Consider the following 22,500-nt stretch of genomic DNA (forward strand, 5'->3'; position numbering starts at 1 on the left):
TCCATATAATATCACACATATAATACAGACACTATCCATATAATATCACACATATAATACAGACACTCCTCCATATAATATCACACATATAATACAGACACTCCTCATATAATATCACACATATAATACAGACACTATCCATATATCACACATATAATACAGACACTCCTCATATAATATCACACATATAATACAGACACTATCCATATAATATCACACATATAATACAGACACTATCCATATAATATCACACATATAATACAGACACTATCCATATAATATCACACAATATAATACAGACACTCCCCATATAATATCACACATATAATACAGACACTCCTCCATATAATATCACACATATAATACAGACACTATCCATATAATATCACACATATAATACAGACACTCCTCATATAATATCACACATATAATACAGACACTATCCATATAATATCACACATATAATACAGACACTCATCCATATAATATCACACATATAATACAGACACTCCTCATATAATATCACACATATAATACAGACACTATCCATAAATATCACACATATAATACAGACACTCCTCATATAATATCACACATATAATACAGACACTATCCATATAATATCACACATATAATACAGACACTATCCATATAATATCACACATATAATACAGACACTATCCATATAATATCACACATATAATACAGACACTCCCCATATAATATCACACATATAATACAGACACTCCTCATATAATATCACACATATAATACAGACACTCCTCATATAATATCACACATATAATACAGACACTCCTCATATAATATCACACATATAATACAGACACTATCCATATAATATCACACATATAATACAGACACTATCCATATAATATCACACATATAATACAGACACTCTCATATAATATCACACATATAATACCGACACTCCTTATATAATATCACACATATAATACCGACACTCCTCATATAATATCACACATATAATACAGACACTCCTCACATATAATATCACACATATAATACAGACACTATCCATATAATATCACACATATAATACAGACACTCCTCATATAATATCACACATATAATACAGACACTATCCATATAATATCACACACATATAATACAGACACTCCTCATATAATATCACACATATAATACAGACACTCCTTATATAATATCACACATATAATACCGACACTCCTCATATAATATCACACATATAATACAGACACTCCTCATATAATATCACACATATAATACAGACACTATCCATATAATATCACACATATAATACAGACACTATCCATATAATATCACACATATAATACAGACACTCCTCCATATAATATCACACATATAATACAGACACTATCCCATATAATATCACACATATAATACAGACACTATCCATATAATATCACACATATAATACAGACACTATCCATATAATATCACACATATAATACAGACACTCCTCATATAATATCACACATATAATACAGACACTATCCATATAATATCACACATATAATACAGACACTATCCATATAATATCACACATATAATACAGACACTCCTCATATAATATCACACATATAATACAGACACTCCTCATATAATATCACACATATAATACAGACACTCCTCATATAATATCACACATATAATACAGACACTATCCATATAATATCACACATATAATAAAGACACTCCTCTTATAATATCACACATATAATACAGACACTATCCATATAATATCACACATATAATACAGACACTCCTCATATAATATCACACATATAATACAGACACTCCTCATATAATATCACACATATAATACAGACACTACTCCATATAATATCACACATATAATACAGGACACTATCCATATAATATCACACATATAATACAGACACTCCTCTTATAATACCACACATATAATACAGACACTCCTCATATAATATCACACATATAATACAGACACTATCCATATAATATCACACATATAATACAGACACTCCTCATATAATATCACACATATAATACAGACACTATCCATATAATATCACACATATAATACAGACACTATCCATATAATATCACACATATAATACAGACACTCCTCATATAATATCACACATATAATACAGACACTCTCATATAATATCACACATATAATACAGACACTATCCATATAATATCACACATATAATACAGACACTATCCATATAATATCGACACATATAATACAGACACTATCCATATAATATCACACATATAATACAGACACTATCCATATAATATCACACATATAATACAGACACTCCTCATATAATATCACACATATAATACAGACACTCCTCATATAATATCACACATATAATACAGACACTATCCATATAATATCACACATATAATACAGACACTCCTCATATAATATCACACATATAATACAGACACTATCCATATAATATCACACATATAATACAGACACTATCCATATAATATCACACATATAATACAGACACTATCCATATAATATCACACATATAATACAGACACTCCTCATATAATATCACACATATAATACAGACACTATCCATATAATATCACACATATAATACAGACACTCCTCCATATAATATCACACATATAATACAGACACTCCTCATATAATATCACACATATAATACAGACACTATCCATATAATATCACACATATAATACAGACACTCCTCATATAATATCACACATATAATACAGACACTATCCATATAATATCACACATATAATACAGACACTCCTCCATATAATATCACACATATAATACAGACACTCCTCATATAATATCACACATATAATACAGACACTATCCATATATCACACATATAATACAGACACTCCTCATATAATATCACACATATAATACAGACACTATCCATATAATATCACACATATAATACAGACACTATCCATATAATATCACACATATAATACAGACACTATCCATATAATATCACACATATAATACAGACACTATCCATATAATATCACACATATAATACAGACACTCCTCATATAATATCACACATATAATACAGACACTCCTCATATAATATCACACATATAATACAGACACTATCCATATAATATCACACATATAATACAGACACTATCCATATAATATCACACATATAATACAGACACTATCCATATAATATCACACATATAATACAGACACTCCTCATATAATATCACACATATAATACAGACACTATCCATATATCACACATATAATACAGACACTATCCATATAATATCACACATATAATACAGACACTATCCATATAATATCACACATATAATACAGACACTATCCATATAATATCACACATATAATACAGACACTCCTCATATAATATCACACATATAATACAGACACTATCCATATAATATCACACATATAATACAGACACTATCCATATAATATCACACATATAATACAGACACTATCCATATAATATCACACATATAATACAGACACTATCCATATAATATCACACATATAATACAGACACTATCCATATAATATCACACATATAATACAGACACTATCCATATAATATCACACATATAATACAGACACTATCCATATAATATCACACATATAATACAGACACTATCCATATAATATCACACATATAATACAGACACTCCTCATATAATATCACACATATAATACAGACACTATCCCATATAATATCACACATATAATACAGACACTATCCATAAATATCACACATATAATACAGACACTATCCATATAATATCACACATATAATACAGACACTCCTCATATAATATCACACATATAATACAGACACTATCCATATAATATCACACATATAATACAGACACTATCCATATAATATCACACATATAATACAGACACTATCCATATAATATCACACATATAATACAGACACTATCCATATAATATCACACATATAATACAGACACTATCCCATATAATATCACACATATAATACAGACACTCCTCATATAATATCACACATATAATACAGACACTCCTCATATAATATCACACATATAATACAGGACACTATCCATATATCACACATATAATACAGACACTATCCATATAATATCACACATATAATACAGACACTATCCATATAATATCACACATATAATACAGACACTCCTCATATAATATCACACATATAATACAGACACTCCTTATATAATATCACACATATAATACAGACACTCCTCCATATAATATCACACATATAATACAGACACTCCTCATATAATATCACACATATAATACAGACACTATCCATATAATATCACATATATAATACAGACACTATCCATATAATATCACACATATAATACAGACACTATCCATATAATATCACACATATAATACAGACACTATCCATATAATATCACACATATAATACAGACACTATCCATATAATATCACACATATAATACAGACACTCCTCATATAATATCACACATATAATACAGACACTCCTCATATAATATCACACATATAATACAGACACTCCTCATATAATATCACACATATAATACAGACACTATCCATATATCACACATATAATACAGACACTATCCATATATCACACATATAATACAGACACTATCCATATAATATCACACATATAATACAGACACTATCCATATATATCACACATATAATACAGACACTATCCATATAATATCACACATATAATACAGACACTATCCATATAATATCACACATATAATACAGACACTATCCATATAATATCACACATATAATACAGACACTCCTCATATAATATCACACATATAATACAGACACTCCTCCATATAATATCACACATATAATACAGACACTATCCATATAATATCACACATATAATACAGACACTATCCATATAATATCACACATATAATACAGACACTCCTCATATAATATCACACATATAATACAGACACTCCTCATATAATATCACACATATAATACAGACACTATCCATATAATATCACACATATAATACAGACACTATCCATATAATATCACACATATAATACAGACACTCCTCCATATAATATCACACATATAATACAGACACTATCCATATAATATCACACATATAATACAGACACTATCCATATAATATCACACATATAATACAGACACTATCCATATAATATCACACATATAATACAGACACTATCCATATAATATCACACATATAATACAGACACTCCTCATATAATATCACACATATAATACAGACACTATCCATATATCACACATATAATACAGACACTATCCATATAATATCACACATATAATACAGACACTATCCATATAATATCACACATATAATACAGACACTATCCATATAATATCACACATATAATACAGACACTATCCCATATAATATCACACATATAATACAGACACTATCCATATAATATCACACATATAATACAGACACTATCCATATAATATCACACATATAATACAGACACTATCCATATAATATCACACATATAATACAGACACTCGTCCATATAATATCACACATATAATACAGACACTCCTCATATAATATCACACATATAATACAGACACTATCCATATAATATCACACATATAATACAGACACTATCCATATAATATCACACATATAATACAGACACTATCCATATAATATCACACATATAATACAGACACTATCCATATAATATCACACATATAATACAGACACTATCCATATAATATCACACATATAATACAGACACTATCCATATAATATCACACATATAATACAGACACTACTCATATAATATCACACATATAATACAGACACTATCCATATAATATCACACATATAATACAGACACTCCTCATATAATATCACACATATAATACAGACACTCCTCATATAATATCACACATATAATACAGACACTATCCATATAATATCACACATATAATACAGACACTATCCATATAATATCACACATATAATACAGACACTCCTCATATAATATCACACATATAATACAGACACTATCCATATAATATCACACATATAATACAGACACTATCCATATAATATCACACATATAATACAGACACTCCTCATATAATATCACACATATAATACAGACACTCCTCATATAATATCACACATATAATACAGACACTCCTCATATAATATCACACATATAATACAGACACTCCTCATATAATATCACACATATAATACAGACACTATCCATATAATATCACACATATAATACAGACACTATCCATATAATATCACACATATAATACAGACACTCCTTATATAATATCACACATATAATACAGACACTATCCATATAATATCACACATATAATACAGACACTCCTCATATAATATCACACATATAATACAGACACTCCTCATATAATATCACACATATAATACAGACACTCCTCATATAATATCACACATATAATACAGACACTATCCATATATCACACATATAATACAGACACTATCCATATAATATCACACATATAATACAGACACTATCCATATAATATCACACATATAATACAGACACTATCCATATAATATCACACATATAATACAGACACTCCTCATATAATATCACACATATAATACAGACACTATCCATATAATATCACACATATAATACAGACACTATCCATATAATATCACACATATAATACCGACACTCCTTATATAATATCACACATATAATACAGACACTATCCATATAATATCACACATATAATACAGACACTCCTCATATAATATCACACATATAATACAGACACTCCTCATATAATATCACACATATAATACAGACACTCCTCATATAATATCACACATATAATACAGACACTATCCATATATCACACATATAATACAGACACTATCCATATAATATCACACATATAATACAGACACTATCCATATAATATCACACATATAATACAGACACTATCCATATAATATCACACATATAATACAGACACTCCTTCATATAATATCACACATATAATACAGACACTCCTCATATAATATCACACATATAATACAGACACTCCTCATATAATATCACACATATAATACAGACACTCCTCATATAATATCACACATATAATACAGACACTATCCAATATATCACACATATAATACAGACACTATCCATATAATATCACACATATAATACAGACACTATCCATATAATATCACACATATAATACAGACACTATCCATATAATATCACACATATAATACAGACACTCCTTCATATAATATCACACATATAATACAGACACTCCTCATATAATATCACACATATAATACAGACACTCCTCATATAATATCACACATATAATACAGACACTCCTCATATAATATCACACATATAATACAGACACTCCTTCATATAATATCACACATATAATACAGACACTCCTCATATAATATCACACATATAATACAGACACTCCTCATATAATATCACACATATAATACAGACACTCCTCATATAATATCACACATATAATACAGACACTATTCATATAATATCACACATATAATACAGACACTATCCATATAATATCGCACATATAATACAGACACTATCCATATAATATCACACATATAATACAGACACTCCTCATATAATATCACACATATAATACAGACACTATCCATATAATATCACACATATAATACAGACACTCCTCATATAATATCACACATATAATACAGACACTCCTCATATAATATCACACATATAATACAGACACTATCCATATAATATCACACATATAATACAGACACTATCCATATAATATCACACATATAATACAGACACTCCTCATATAATATCACACATATAATACAGACACTATCCATATAATATCACACATATAATACAGACACTATCCATATAATATCACACATATAATACAGACACTATCCATATAATATCACACATATAATACAGACACTCCTCATATAATATCACACATATAATACAGACACTCCTCATATAATATCACACATATAATACAGACACTATCCATATATCACACATATAATACAGACACTATCCATATAATATCACACATATAATACAGACACTATCCATATAATATCACACATATAATACAGACACTATCCATATAATATCACATATATAATACAGACACTATCCATATAATATCACACATATAATACAGACACTATCCATATAATATCACACATATAATACAGACACTATCCATATAATATCACACATATAATACAGACACTATCCATATAATATCACACATATAATACAGACACTCCTCATATAATATCACACATATAATACAGACACTATCCATATAATATCACATATATAATACAGACACTATCCATATAATATCACACATATAATACAGACACTATCCATATAATATCACACATATAATACAGACACTATCCATATAATATCACACATATAATACAGACACTATCCATATAATATCACACATATAATACAGACACTATCCATATAATATCACACATATAATACAGACACTATCCATGTAATATCACACATATAATACAGACACTATCCATATAATATCACACATATAATACAGACACTCCTCATATAATATCACACATATAATACAGACACTCCTCATATAATATCACACATATAATACAGACACTATCCATATAATATCACACATATAATACAGACACTATCCATATAATATCACACATATAATACAGACACTCCTCATATAATATCACACATATAATACAGACACTATCCATATAATATCACACATATAATACAGACACTATCCATATAATATCACACATATAATACAGACACTCCTCATATAATATCACACATATAATACAGACACTCCTCATATAATATCACACATATAATACAGACACTCCTCATATAATATCACACATATAATACAGACACTCCTCATATAATATCACACATATAATACAGACACTATCCATATAATATCACACATATAATACAGACACTATCCATATAATATCACACATATAATACCGACACTCCTTATATAATATCACACATATAATACAGACACTATCCATATAATATCACACATATAATACAGACACTCCTCATATAATATCACACATATAATACAGACACTCCTCATATAATATCACACATATAATACAGACACTCCTCATATAATATCACACATATAATACAGACACTATCCATATATCACACATATAATACAGACACTATCCATATATATCACACATATAATACAGACACTATCCATATAATATCACACATATAATACAGACACTATCCATATAATATCACACATATAATACAGACACTCCTCATATAATATCACACATATAATACAGACACTATCCATATAATATCACACATATAATACAGACACTATCCATATAATATCACACATATAATACCGACACTCCTTATATAATATCACACATATAATACAGACACTATCCATATAATATCACACATATAATACAGACACTCCTCATATAATATCACACATATAATACAGGACACTCCTCATATAATATCACACATATAATACAGACACTCCTCATATAATATCACACATATAATACAGACACTATCCATATATCACACATATAATACAGACACTATCCATATAATATCACACATATAATACAGACACTATCCATATAATATCACACATATAATACAGACACTATCCATATAATATCACACATATAATACAGACACTCCTTCATATAATATCACACATATAATACAGACACTCCTCATATAATATCACACATATAATACAGACACTCCTCATATAATATCACACATATAATACAGACACTCCTCATATAATATCACACATATAATACAGACACTATCCATATATCACACATATAATACAGACACTATCCATATAATATCACACATATAATACAGACACTATCCATATAATATCACACATATAATACAGACACTATCCATATAATATCACACATATAATACAGACACTCCTTCATATAATATCACACATATAATACAGACACTATCCATATAATATCACACATATAATACAGACACTCCTTCATATAATATCACACATATAATACAGACACTCCTCATATAATATCACACATATAATACAGACACTCCTCATATAATATCACACATATAATACAGACACTCCTCATATAATATCACACATATAATACAGACACTCCTTCATATAATATCACACATATAATACAGACACTCCTCATATAATATCACACATAATACAGACACTCCTCATATAATATCACACATATAATACAGACACTCCTCATATAATATCACACATATAATACAGACACTATTCATATAATATCACACATATAATACAGACACTATCCATATAATATCGCACATATAATACAGACACTATCCATATAATATCACACATATAATACAGACACTCCTCATATAATATCACACATATAATACAGACACTATCCATATAATATCACACATATAATACAGACACTCCTCATATAATATCACACATATAATATGGGATGTCACACACCAGTGTCACATGATGTTTTCCCGGCTCCTGTGATGGTTTCCAGTAAGGAGACGCCGGTGTTTGGTTTGGGGCAGGTTTGGACTCCGGCCCTTACACAATGTTTGTCCCAGGAGATGATCTGTTTACAGGGCGGGGCAGATTAGGAGATGACCTCCTGATACCCCCTGCAACCCGACCCCGAGAATGTCCCATCAGAGACCCCCAAAGACGGGAGACAGGGAGGCAAAAAAGTCACAAAGTCACAATTGTATGACACAGGGGGGGGGGGGGGGGGTGCTGTGACTATGAATGATGTGGGGGTCTCTATCACTGGTGTGGGGGTCTCTATCACTGGTGTTGGGGTCTCTATCACTGGTGTGGGGGTCTCTATCACTGGTGTGGGGGTCTTTATCACTGGTGTGGGGGTCTCTTGTCTATCACTGGTGTGGGGGTCTCTTGTCTATCACTGGTGTGGGGGTCTCTATCACTGGTGTGGGGGTCTCTATCACTGGTGTGGGGGGTCTCTATCACTGGTGTGGGGGTCTCTATCACTGGTGTGGGGGTCTCTCTCACTGGTGTGGGGGTCTCTCTCACTGGTGTGGGGGTCTCTCTCACTGGTGTGGGGGTCTCTCTCACTGGTGTGGGGGTCTCTATCACTGGTGTGGGGGTCTCTATCACTGGTGTGGGGGTCTCTTGTCTATCACTGGTGTGGGGGTCTCTTTCACTGGTGTGGGGGTCTCTCTCACTGGTGTGGGGGTCTCTCTCACTGGTGTGGGGGCCTCTTGTCTATCACTGGTGTGGGGATCTCTATCACTGGTGTGGGGGGTCTCTTGTCTCTCACTGGTGTGGGGTCTCTATCACTGGTGTGGGGGTCTCTTGTCTATCACTGGTGTGGGGGTCTCTATCACTGGTGTGGGGGTCTCTTGTCTATCACTGGTGTGGGGGCCTCTTGTCTATCACTGGTGTGGGGGTCTCTATCACTGGTGTGGGGGTCTCTATCACTGGTGTGGGGGGTCTCTTGTCTATCACTGGTGTGGGGGTCTCTTGTCTATCACTGGTGTGGGGGTCTCTATCACTGGTGTGGGGGTCTCTATCACTGGTGTGGGGGTCTCTATCACTGGTGTGGGGGCCTCTTGTCTATCACTGGTGTGGGGGTCTCTTGTCTATCACTGGTGTGGGGGTCTCTCTCACTGGTGTGGGGGTCTCTATCACTGGTGTGGGGGGTCTCTTGTCTATCACTGGTGTGGGGGGTCTCTTGTCTATCACTGGTGTGGGGGTCTCTTGTCTATCACTGGTGTGGGGGTCTCTTGTCTATCACTGGTGTGGGGGTCTCTCTCACTGGTGTGGGGGTCTCTCTCACTGGTGTGGGGGGTCTCTCACTGGTGTGGGGTCTCTATCACTGGTGTGGGGGTCTCTATCACTGGTGTGGGGGTCTCTTGTCTATCACTGGTGTGGGGGTCTCTATCACTGGTGTGGGGGTCTCTTGTCTATCACTGGTGTGGGGGTCTCTATCACTGGTGTGGGGTCTCTTGTCTCTCACTGGTGTGGGGGTCTCTATCACTGGTGTGGGGGTCTCTATCACTGGTGTGGGGGTCTCTATCACTGGTGTGGGGGTCTATCACTGGTGTGGGGGTCTCTCTCACTGGTGTGGGGGTCTCTATCGCTGGTGTGGGGGTCTCTATCGCTGGTGTGGGGGTCTCTATCACTGGTGTGGGGTCTCTTGTCTCTCACTGGTGTGGGGGTCTCTATCACTGGTGTGGGTTCTCTATCACTGGTGTGGGGGTCTCTCTCACTGGTGTGGGGGTCTCTCTAACTGGTGTGGGGGGTCTCTCTCACTGGGGTGGGGGTCTCTATCACTGGTGTGGGGGTCTCTATCGCTGGTGTGGGGGTCTCTATCACTGGTGTGGGGTCTCTTGTCTCTCACTGGTGTGGGGGTCTCTATCACTGGTGTGGGGGTCTCTCTCACTGGTGTGGGGGTCTCTCTCACTGGTGTGGGGGGTCTCTCTCACTGGTGTGGGGGTCTCTATCACTGGTGTGGGGGTCTCTTGTCTATCACTGGTGTGGGGGTCTCTATCACTGGTGTGGGGTCTCTTGTCTCTCACTGGTGTGGGGGTCTCTATCACTGGTGTGGGGGTCTCTTGTCTCTCACTGGTGTGGGGGTCTCTTTCACTGGTGTGGGGGTCTCTATATCACTGGTGTGGGGGTCTCTATCACTGGTGTGGGGGTCTCTTGTCTATCACTGGTGAGGGGGTCTCTTGTCTATCACTGGTGTGGGGGTCTCTATATCACTGGTGTGGGGGTCTCTATCACTGGTGTGGGGGTCTCTTGTCTCTCACTCGTGTGGGGGTCTCTATCACTGGTGTGGGGGTCTCTTGTCTATCACTGGTGTGGGGGTCTCTTGTCTATCACTGGTGAGGAGGTCTCTTGTCTATCACTGATGTGGGGGTCTCTATATCACTGGTGTGGGGGTCTCTATCACTGGTGAGGGGGTCTCTTGTCTCTCACTGGTGTGGGGGTCTCTATCACTGGTGTGGGGGGGTCTCTCTCACTGGTGTGGGGGTCTCTATCACTGGTGTGGGGGTCTCTCTCACTGGTGTGGGGGTCTCTTGTCTATCACTGGTGTGGGGGTCTCTATCACTGGTGTGGGGGTCTCTCTCACTGGTGTGGGGGTCTCTTGTCTATCACTGGTGTGGGGGTCTCTATCACTGGTGTGGGGGTCTCTTGTCTATCACTGGTGTGGGGGTCTCTATCACTGGTGTGGGGGTCTCTTGTCTATCACTGGTGTGGGGGTCTCTATCACTGGTGTGGGGGTCTCTTGTCTATCACTGGTGTGGGGGTCTCTATCACTGGTGTGGGGGTCTCTCTCACTGGTGTGGGGGTCTCTATCACTGGTGTGGGGGTCTCTCTCACTGGTGTGGGGTCTCTTGTCTCTCACTGGTGTGGGGGTCTCTTGTCTATCACTGGTGTGGGGGTCTCTCTCACTGGTGTGGGGGTCTCTCTCACTGGTGTGGGGTCTCTTGTCTCTCACTGGTGTGGGGGTCTCTTGTCTATCACTGGTGTGGGGGTCTCTTGTCTATCACTGGTGTGGGGGTCTCTATCACTGGTGTGGGGGTCTCTATCACTGGTGTGGGGGTCTCTATCACTGGTGTGGGGGTCTCTATCACTGGTGTGGGGGTCTCTATCACTGGTGTGGGGGTCTCTCTCACTGGTGTGGGGTCTCTCTCACTGGTGTGGGGTCTCTTGTCTCTCACTGGTGTGGGGGTCTCTTGTCTATCACTGGTGTGGGGGTCTCTTGTCTATCACTGGTGTGGGGGTCTCTATCACTGGTGTGGGGGTCTCTATCACTGGTGTGGGGGTCTCTATCACTGGTGTGGGGGTCTCTTGTCTATCACTGGTGTGGGGGTCTCTATCACTGGTGTGGGGGTCTCTATAACTGGTGTGGGGGTCTCTCTCACTGGTGTGGGGTCTCTTGTCTCTCACTGGTGTGGGGGTCTCTTGTCTATCACTGGTGTGGGGGTCTCTTGTCTATCACTGGTGTGGGGTCTCTTGTCTGTCACTGGTGTGAGGGTCTCTATCACTGGTGTGGGGGTCTCTCTCACTGGTGTGGGGTCTCTTGTCTCTCACTGGTGTGGGGGTCTCTTGTCTATCACTGGTGTGGGGGTCTCTTGTCTATCACTGGTGTGGGGGTCTCTATCACTGGTGTGGGGGTCTCTATCACTGGTGTGGGGGTCTCTATCACTGGCGTGGGGGTCTCTCTCACTGGTGTGGGGTCTCTTGTCTCTCACTGGTGTGGGGGTCTCTTGTCTATCACTGGTGTGGGGGTCTCTTGTCTATCACTGGTGTGGGGGTCTCTATCACTGGTGTGGGGGTCTCTATCACTGGTGTGGGGGTCTCTCTCACTGGTGTGGGGGTCTCTATCACTGGTGTGGGGGTCTCTCTCACTGGTGTGGGGGTCTCTATCACTGGTGTGGGGGTCTCTCTCACTGGTGTGGGGTCTCTTGTCTCTCACTGGTGTGGGGGGTCTCTTGTCTATCACTGGTGTGGGGGTCTCTTGTCTATCACTGGTGTGGGGGTTACTATCACTGGTGTGGGGGTCTCTATCACTGGTGTGGGGGTCTCTCTCACTGGTATGGGGTCTCTTGTCTCTCACTGGTGTGGGGGTCTCTTGTCTATCACTGGTGTGGGGGTCTCTTGTCTATCACTGGTGTGGGGGTCTCTTGTCTATCACTGGTGTGGGGGTCTCTATCACTGGTGTGGGGGTCTGTATCACTGGTGTGGGGGTCTCTATCACTGGTGTGGGGGTCTCTCTCACTGGTGTGGGGTCTCTTGTCTTTCACTGGTGTGGGGGTCTCTTGTCTATCACTGGTGTGGGGGTCTCTTGTCTATCACTGGTGTGGGGGTCTCTATCACTGGTGTGGGGGTCTCTTGTCTATCACTGGTGTGGGGTCTCTTGTCTATCACTGGTGTGGGGGTCTCTTGTCTATCACTGGTTTGGGGGTCTCTATCACTGGTGTGGGGGTCTCTCTCACTGGTGTGGGGTCTCTTGTCTTTCACTGGTGTGGGGGTCTCTTGTCTATCACTGGTGTGGGGGTCTCTATCACTGGTGTGGGGGTCTCTATCACTGGTGTGGGGGTCTCTATCACTGGTGTGGGGGTCTCTCTCACTGGTGTGGGGTCTCTTGTCTCTCACTGGTGTGGGGGTCTCTTGTCTATCACTGGTGTGGGGGTCTCTTGTCTATAACTGGTGTGGGGGTCTCTATCACTGGTGTGGGGGTCTCTATCACTGGTGTGGGGGTCTCTCTCACTGGTGTGGGGTCTCTTGTCTCTCACTGGTGTGGGGGTCTCTTGTCTATCACTGGTGTGGGGGTCTCTTGTCTATCACTGGTGTGGGGGTCTCTATCACTGGTGTGGGGGTCTCTCTCACTGGTGTGGGGGTCTCTATCACTGGTGTGGGGGTCTCTTGTCTCTCACTGGTGTGGGGGTCTCTTGTCTATCACTGGTGTGGGGGTCTCTTGTCTATCACTGGTGTGGGGGTCTCTTGTCTATCACTGGTGTGGGGGTCTCTATCACTGGTGTGGGGGTCTCTATCACTGGTGTGGGGGTCTCTTGTCTATCACTGGTGTGGGGGTCTCTATCACTGGTGTGGGGGTCTCTCTCACTGGTGTGGGGGTCTCTATCACTGGTGTGGGGGTCTCTCTCACTGGTGTGGGGTCTCTTGTCTCTTACTGGTGTGGGGGTCTCTTGTCTATCACTGGTGTGGGGGTCTCTTGTCTATCACTGGTGTGGGGGTCTCTATCACTGGTGTGGTGGTCTCTATCACTGGTGTGGGGGTCTCTATCACTGGTGTGGGGGTCTCTTGTCTATCACTGGTGTGGGGTCTCTTGTCTATCACTGGTGTGGGGGTCTCTTGTCTATCACTGGTGTGGGGGTCTCTTGTCTATCACTGGTGTGGGGGTCTATCACTGGTGTGGTGGTCTCTATCACTGGTGTGGGGGTCTCTATCACTGGTGTGGGGGTCTCTTGTCTCTCACTGGTGTGGGGGTCTCTTGTCTCTCACTGGTGTGGGGGTCTCTATCACTGGTGTGGGGATCTCTATCACTGGTGTGGGGGTCTCTTGTCTCTCACTGGTGTGGGGGTCTCTTGTCTCTCACTGGTGTGGGGGTCTCTATCACTGGTGTGGGGGTCTCTATCACTGGTGTGGGGGTCTCTATCACTGGTGTGGGGGTCTCTATCACTGGTGTGGGGGTCTCTATCACTGGTGTGGGGGTCTCTCTCACTGGTGTGGGGTCTCTTGTCTCTCACTGGTGTGGGGTCTCTTGTCTATCACTGGTGTGGGGGTCTCTTGTCTATCACTGGTGTGGGGGTCTCTATCACTGGTGTGGGGGTCTCTCTCACTGGTATGGGGTCTCTTGTCTCTCACTGGTGTGGGGGTCTCTTGTCTATCACTGGTGTGGGGGTCTCTTGTCTATCACTGGTGTGGGGGTCTCTATCACTGGTGTGGGGGTCTCTATCACTGGTGTGGGGGTCTCTATCACTGGTGTGGGGGGTCTCTATCACTGGTGTGGGGGTCTCTTGTCTGTCACTGGTGTGGTGTGGGGGTCTCTATCACTGGTGTGGGGGGTCTCTCTCACTGGTGTGGGGGTCTCTATCACTGGTGTGGGGGTCTCTATCACTGGTGTGGGGGTCTCTATCACTGGTGTGGGGGTCTATCACTGGTGTGGGGGTCTCTATCACTGGTGTGGGGGTCTCTATCACTGGTGTGGGGGTCTCTATCACTGGTGTGGGGGTCTCTATCACTGGTGTGGGGGTCTCTCTCACTGGTGTGGGGGTCTCTTGTCTCTCACTGGTGTGGGGGTCTCTCTCACTGGTGTGGGGTCTCTTGTCTCTCACTGGTGTGGGGGTCTCTTGTCTCTCACTGGTGTGGGGGTCTCTCTCACTGGTGTGGGGGTCTCTATCACTGGTGTGGGGGTCTCTATCACTGTTGTGGGGGTCTCTATCACTGGTGTGGGGGTCTCTATCACTGTTGTGGGGGTCTCTATCACTGGTGTGGGGGTCTCTATCACTGGTGTGGGGTCTCTTGTCTCTCACTGGTGTGGGGGTCTCTCTCACTGGTGTGGGGTCTCTTGTCTCTCACTGGTGTGGGGGTCTCTTGTCTCTCACTGGTGTGGGGGTCTCTCTCACTGGTGTGGGGGTCTCTATCACTGGTGTGGGGGTCTCTATCACTGGTGTGGGGTCTCTTGTCTCTCACTGGTGTGGGGGTCTCTCTCACTGGTGTGGGGGTCTCTATCACTGGTGTGGGGGTCTCTATCACTGGTGTGGGGGTCTCTCTCACTGGTGTGGGGTCTCTTGTCTATCACTGGTGTGGGGGTCTCTTGTCTATCACTGGTGTGGGGGTCTCTATCACTGGTGTGGGGGTCTCTCTCACTGGTATGGGGTCTCTTGTCTCTCACTGGTGTGGGGGTCTCTTGTCTGTCACTGGTGTGAGGGTCTCTATCACTGGTGTGGGGGTCTCTCTCACTGGTGTGGGGTCTCTTGTCTATCACTGGTGTGGGGGTCTCTTGTCTATCACTGGTGTGGGGGTCTCTATCACTGGTGTGGGGGTCTCTCTCACTGGTATGGGGTCTCTTGTCTCTCACTGGTGTGGGGGTCTCTTGTCTATCACTGGTGTGGGGGTCTCTTGTCTATCACTGGTGTGGGGGTCTCTATCACTGGTGTGGGGGTCTCTATCACTGGTGTGGGGGTCTCTATCACTGGTGTGGGGGTCTCTATCACTGGTGTGGGGGTCTCTCTCACTGGTGTGGGGGTCTCTATCACTGGTGTGGGGGTCTCTCTCACTGGTGTGGGGTCTCTTGTCTCTCACTGGTGTGGGGGTCTCTTGTCTATCACTGGTGTGGGGGTCTCTTGTCTATCACTGGTGTGGGGGTCTCTATCACTGGTGTGGGGGTCTATCACTGGTGTGGGGGTCTCTATCACTGATGTGGGGGTCTCTTGTCTATCACTGGTGTGGGGGTCTCTATCACTGGTGTGGGGGTCTCTTGTCTATCACTGGTGTGGGGGTCTCTATCACTGGTGTGGGGGTCTCTATCACTGGTGTGGGGGTCTCTTGTCTCTCACTGGTGTGGGGGTCTCTATCACTGGTGTGGGGGTCTCTATCACTGGTGTGGGGGTCTCTTGTCTCTCACTGGTGTGGGGGTCTCTTGTCTCTCACTGGTGTGGGGGTCTCTATCACTGGTGTGGGGGTCTCTATCACTGGTGTGGGGGTCTCTATCACTGGTGTGGGGGTCTCTATCACTGGTGTGGGGGTCTCTATCACTGGTGTGGGGGTCTCTATCACTGGTGTGGGGGTCTATCACTGGTGTGGGGGTCTCTATCACTGGTGTGGGGGTCTCTATCACTGGTGTGGGGGTCTCTATCACTGGTGTGGGGGTCTCTACCACTGGTGTGGGGGTCTCTATCACTGGTGTGGGGGTCTCTCTCACTGGTGTGGGGGGTCTCTATCACTGGTGTGGGGGTCTCTATCACTGTTGTGGGGGTCTCTATCACTGGTGTGGGGGTCTCTCTCACTGGTGTGGGGGTCTCTCTCACTGGTGTGGGGGTCTCTATCACTGGTGTGGGGGTCTCTATCACTGGTGTGGGGGTCTCTATCACTGGTGTGGGGGTCTCTATCACTGGTGTGGGGTCTCTTGTCTCTCACTGGTGTGGGGGTCTCTCTCACTGGTGTGGGGTCTCTTGTCTCTCACTGGTGTGGGGGTCTCTTGTCTCTCACTGGTGTGGGGGTCTCTTGTCTGTCACTGGTGTGAGGGTCTCTATCACTGGTGTGGGGTCTCTTGTCTATCACTGGTGTGGGGGTCTCTTGTCTATCACTGGTGTGGGGGTCTCTATCACTGGTGTGGGGGTCTCTATCACTGGTGTGGGGGTCTCTCTCACTGTTGTGGGGGTCTCTCTCACTGGTGTGGGGTCTCTTGTCTATCACTGGTGTGGGGGTCTCTATCACTGGTGTGGGGGTCTCTATCACTGGTGTGGGGGTCTCTCTCACTGTTGTGGGGGTCTCTATCACTGGTGTGGGGGTCTCTATCACTGGTGTGGGGGTCTCTCTCACTGTTGTGGGGGTCTCTATCACTGGTGTGGGGTCTCTTGTCTATCACTGTTGTGGGGGTCTCTCTCACTGGTGTGGGGGTCTCTCTCACTGGTGTGGGGTCTCTATCACTGGTGTGGGGGTCTATCACTGGTGTGGGGGTCTCTCTCACTGGTGTGGGGGTCTCTATCACTGTTGTGGGGGTCTATCACTGGTCTCTATATAGAAGCCCCCCGGGTGGTCTCAGAGGTGATAATCCTGTTGTTCTCTTGTCTCCTCCTCCTGTGTTGCGCTGTGGACTCGTTACATTGTGTCAGGGTCATTGCATAAGAACAGAGGATCAGTCACCAGTCAGTCAGTGACCCGCCCGGACACAGGCTGCGATACCGGGAGAGGCTGCGATACCTGAGAGGAGAGGCTGCGATACCTGAGAGGAGAGGCTGCGACACCCGGGAGAGGCTGTGATACCTGAGAGGAGAGGCTGCGATACCTGAGAGGAGAGGCTGCGACACCCGGGAGAGGCTGCGATACCTGAGAGGAGAGGCTGCGATACCTGAGAGGAGAGGCTGCGACACCCGGGAGAGGCTGCGATACCTGAGAGGAGAGGCTGCGATACCTGAGAGGAGAGGCTGCGACACCCGGGAGAGGCTGCGATACCTGAGAGGAGAGGCTGCGATACCTGAGAGGAGAGGCTGCGATACCTGGGAGGAGAGGCTGCGATACCTGAGAGGAGAGGCTGCGATACCTGAGAGGAGAGGCTGCGATACCTGGGAGGAGAGGCTGCGATACCTGAGAGGAGAGGCTGCGATACCTGAGAGGAGAGGCTGCGATACCTGAGAGGAGAGGCTGCGATACCTGAGAGGAGAGGCTGCGACACCCGGGAGAGGCTGCGATACCTGATCGGGCACCATGATCCTCGTCCTCTCCGCCATCCTTCTCTCGCTCTCCGGTCGGGGCCGCTGCCAGGAACAGACGTGAGTGACGGGAGGGGGGAACAAAACAATCACCCCCATCATCCTAATCATCATCACCCCCATCATCCTAATCATCATCACCCCCATCATCCTAATCATCATCACCCCCATCATCCAGATCATCATCACCCCCATCATCCAGATCATCATCACCCCCATCATCCTAATCATCATCACCCCCATCATCCAGATCATCATCACCCCCATCATCCTAATCATCATCACCCCCATCATCCAGATCATCATCACCCCCTTCATCCAGATCATCATCACCCCCATCATCCTAATCATCATCACCCCCATCATCCTAATCATCATCACCCCCATCATCCTAATCATCATCACCCCCATCATCCTAATCATCATCACCCCCATCATCCTAATCATCATCACCCCCATCATCCTAATCATCATCACCCCCATCATCCAGATCATCATCACCCCCTTCATCCAGATCATCATCACCCCCATCATCCTAATCATCATCACCCCCATCATCCTAATCATCATCACCCCCATCATCCTAATCATCATCACCCCCATCATCCTGATCATCATCACCCCCATCATCCTAATCATCATCACCCCCATCATCCTGATCATCATCACCCCCATCATCCTAATCATCATCACCCCCATCATCCTGATCATCATCACCCCCATCATCCTGATCATCATCACCCCCATCATCCTAATCATCATCACCCCCATCATCCAGATCATCATCACCCCCATCATCCTGATCATCATCACCCCCATCATCCTAATCATCATCACCCCCATCATCCTAATCATCATCACCCCCATCATCCTAATCATCATCACCCCCATCATCCTAATCATCATCACCCCCATCATCCTAATCATCATCACCCCCATCATCCTAATCATCATCACCCCCATCATCCTAATCATCATCACCCCCATCATCCTGATCATCATCACCCCCATCATCCTAATCATCATCACCCCCATCATCCAGATCATCATCACCCCCATCATCCTGATCATCATCACCCCCATCATCCTAATCATCATCACCCCCATCATCCTAATCATCATCACCCCCATCATCCTGATCATCATCACCCCCATCATCCTAATCATCATCACCCCCATCATCCTGATCATCATCACCCCCATCATCCTAATCATCATCACCCCCATCATCCTGATCATCATCACCCCCATCATCCTAATCATCATCACCCCCATCATCCTAATCATCATCACCCCCATCATCCTAATCATCATCACCCCCATCATCCTAATCATCATCACCCCCATCATCCTAATCATCATCACCCCCATCATCCAGATCATCATCACCCCCATCATCCTGATCATCATCACCCCCATCATCCTAATCATCATCACCCCCATCATCCTAATCATCATCACCCCCATCATCCTAATCATCATCACCCCCATCATCCTAATCATCATCACCCCCATCATCCTAATCATCATCACCCCCATCATCCTAATCATCATCACCCCCATCATCCTGATCATCATCACCCCCATCATCCTGATCATCATCACCCCCATCATCCTGATCATCATCACCCCCATCATCCTAATCATCATCACCCCCATCATCCTAATCATCATCACCCCCATCATCCTAATCATCATCACCCCCATCATCCTAATCATCATCACCCCCATCATCCTGATCATCATCACCCCCATCATCCTAATCATCATCACCCCCATCATCCTAATCATCATCACCCCCATCATCCTGATCATCATCACCCTCATCATCCTAATCATCATCACCCCCATCATCCTAATCATCATCACCCCCATCATCCTAATCATCATCACCCCCATCATCCTAATCATCATCACCCCCATCATCCTAATCATCATCACCCCCATCATCCTAATCATCATCACCCCCATCATCCTAATCATCATCACCCCCATCATCCTGATCATCATCACCCCCATCATCCTGATCATCATCACCCCCATCATCCTGATCATCATCACCCCCATCATCCTAATCATCATCACCCCCATCATCCTGATCATCATCACCCCCATCATCCTAATCATCATCACCCCCATCATCCTAATCATCATCACCCCCATCATCCTGATCATCATCACCCCCATCATCCTGATCATCATCACCCCCATCATCCTAATCATCATCACCCCCATCATCCTAATCATCATCACCCCCATCATCCTAATCATCATCACCCCCATCATCCTAATCATCATCAC

At 42.2% G+C, this 22,500-nt stretch overlaps 1 protein-coding gene across 1 annotated transcript in view; it reads left to right on the plus strand.

Moving 5' to 3' along the window:
• Window positions 1–20,047: 20,047 nt before the first annotated feature.
• LOC130314680 (complement C5-like) overlaps window positions 20,048–22,500 on the plus strand; it is a gene marked incomplete at its 3' end in the record, with an annotated part of 46,629 nt that continues 44,176 nt past the window's right edge. The window contains 1 exon segment of the mRNA XM_056552741.1: window positions 20,048–20,259. Within this exon segment, the coding sequence (XP_056408716.1) occupies window positions 20,195–20,259 (65 nt within the window).

The sequence above is a fragment of the Hyla sarda genome, unplaced genomic scaffold (assembly GCF_029499605.1).
Source record: "Hyla sarda isolate aHylSar1 unplaced genomic scaffold, aHylSar1.hap1 scaffold_1841, whole genome shotgun sequence".
NCBI classification, from domain to species: domain Eukaryota; kingdom Metazoa; phylum Chordata; class Amphibia; order Anura; family Hylidae; genus Hyla; species Hyla sarda.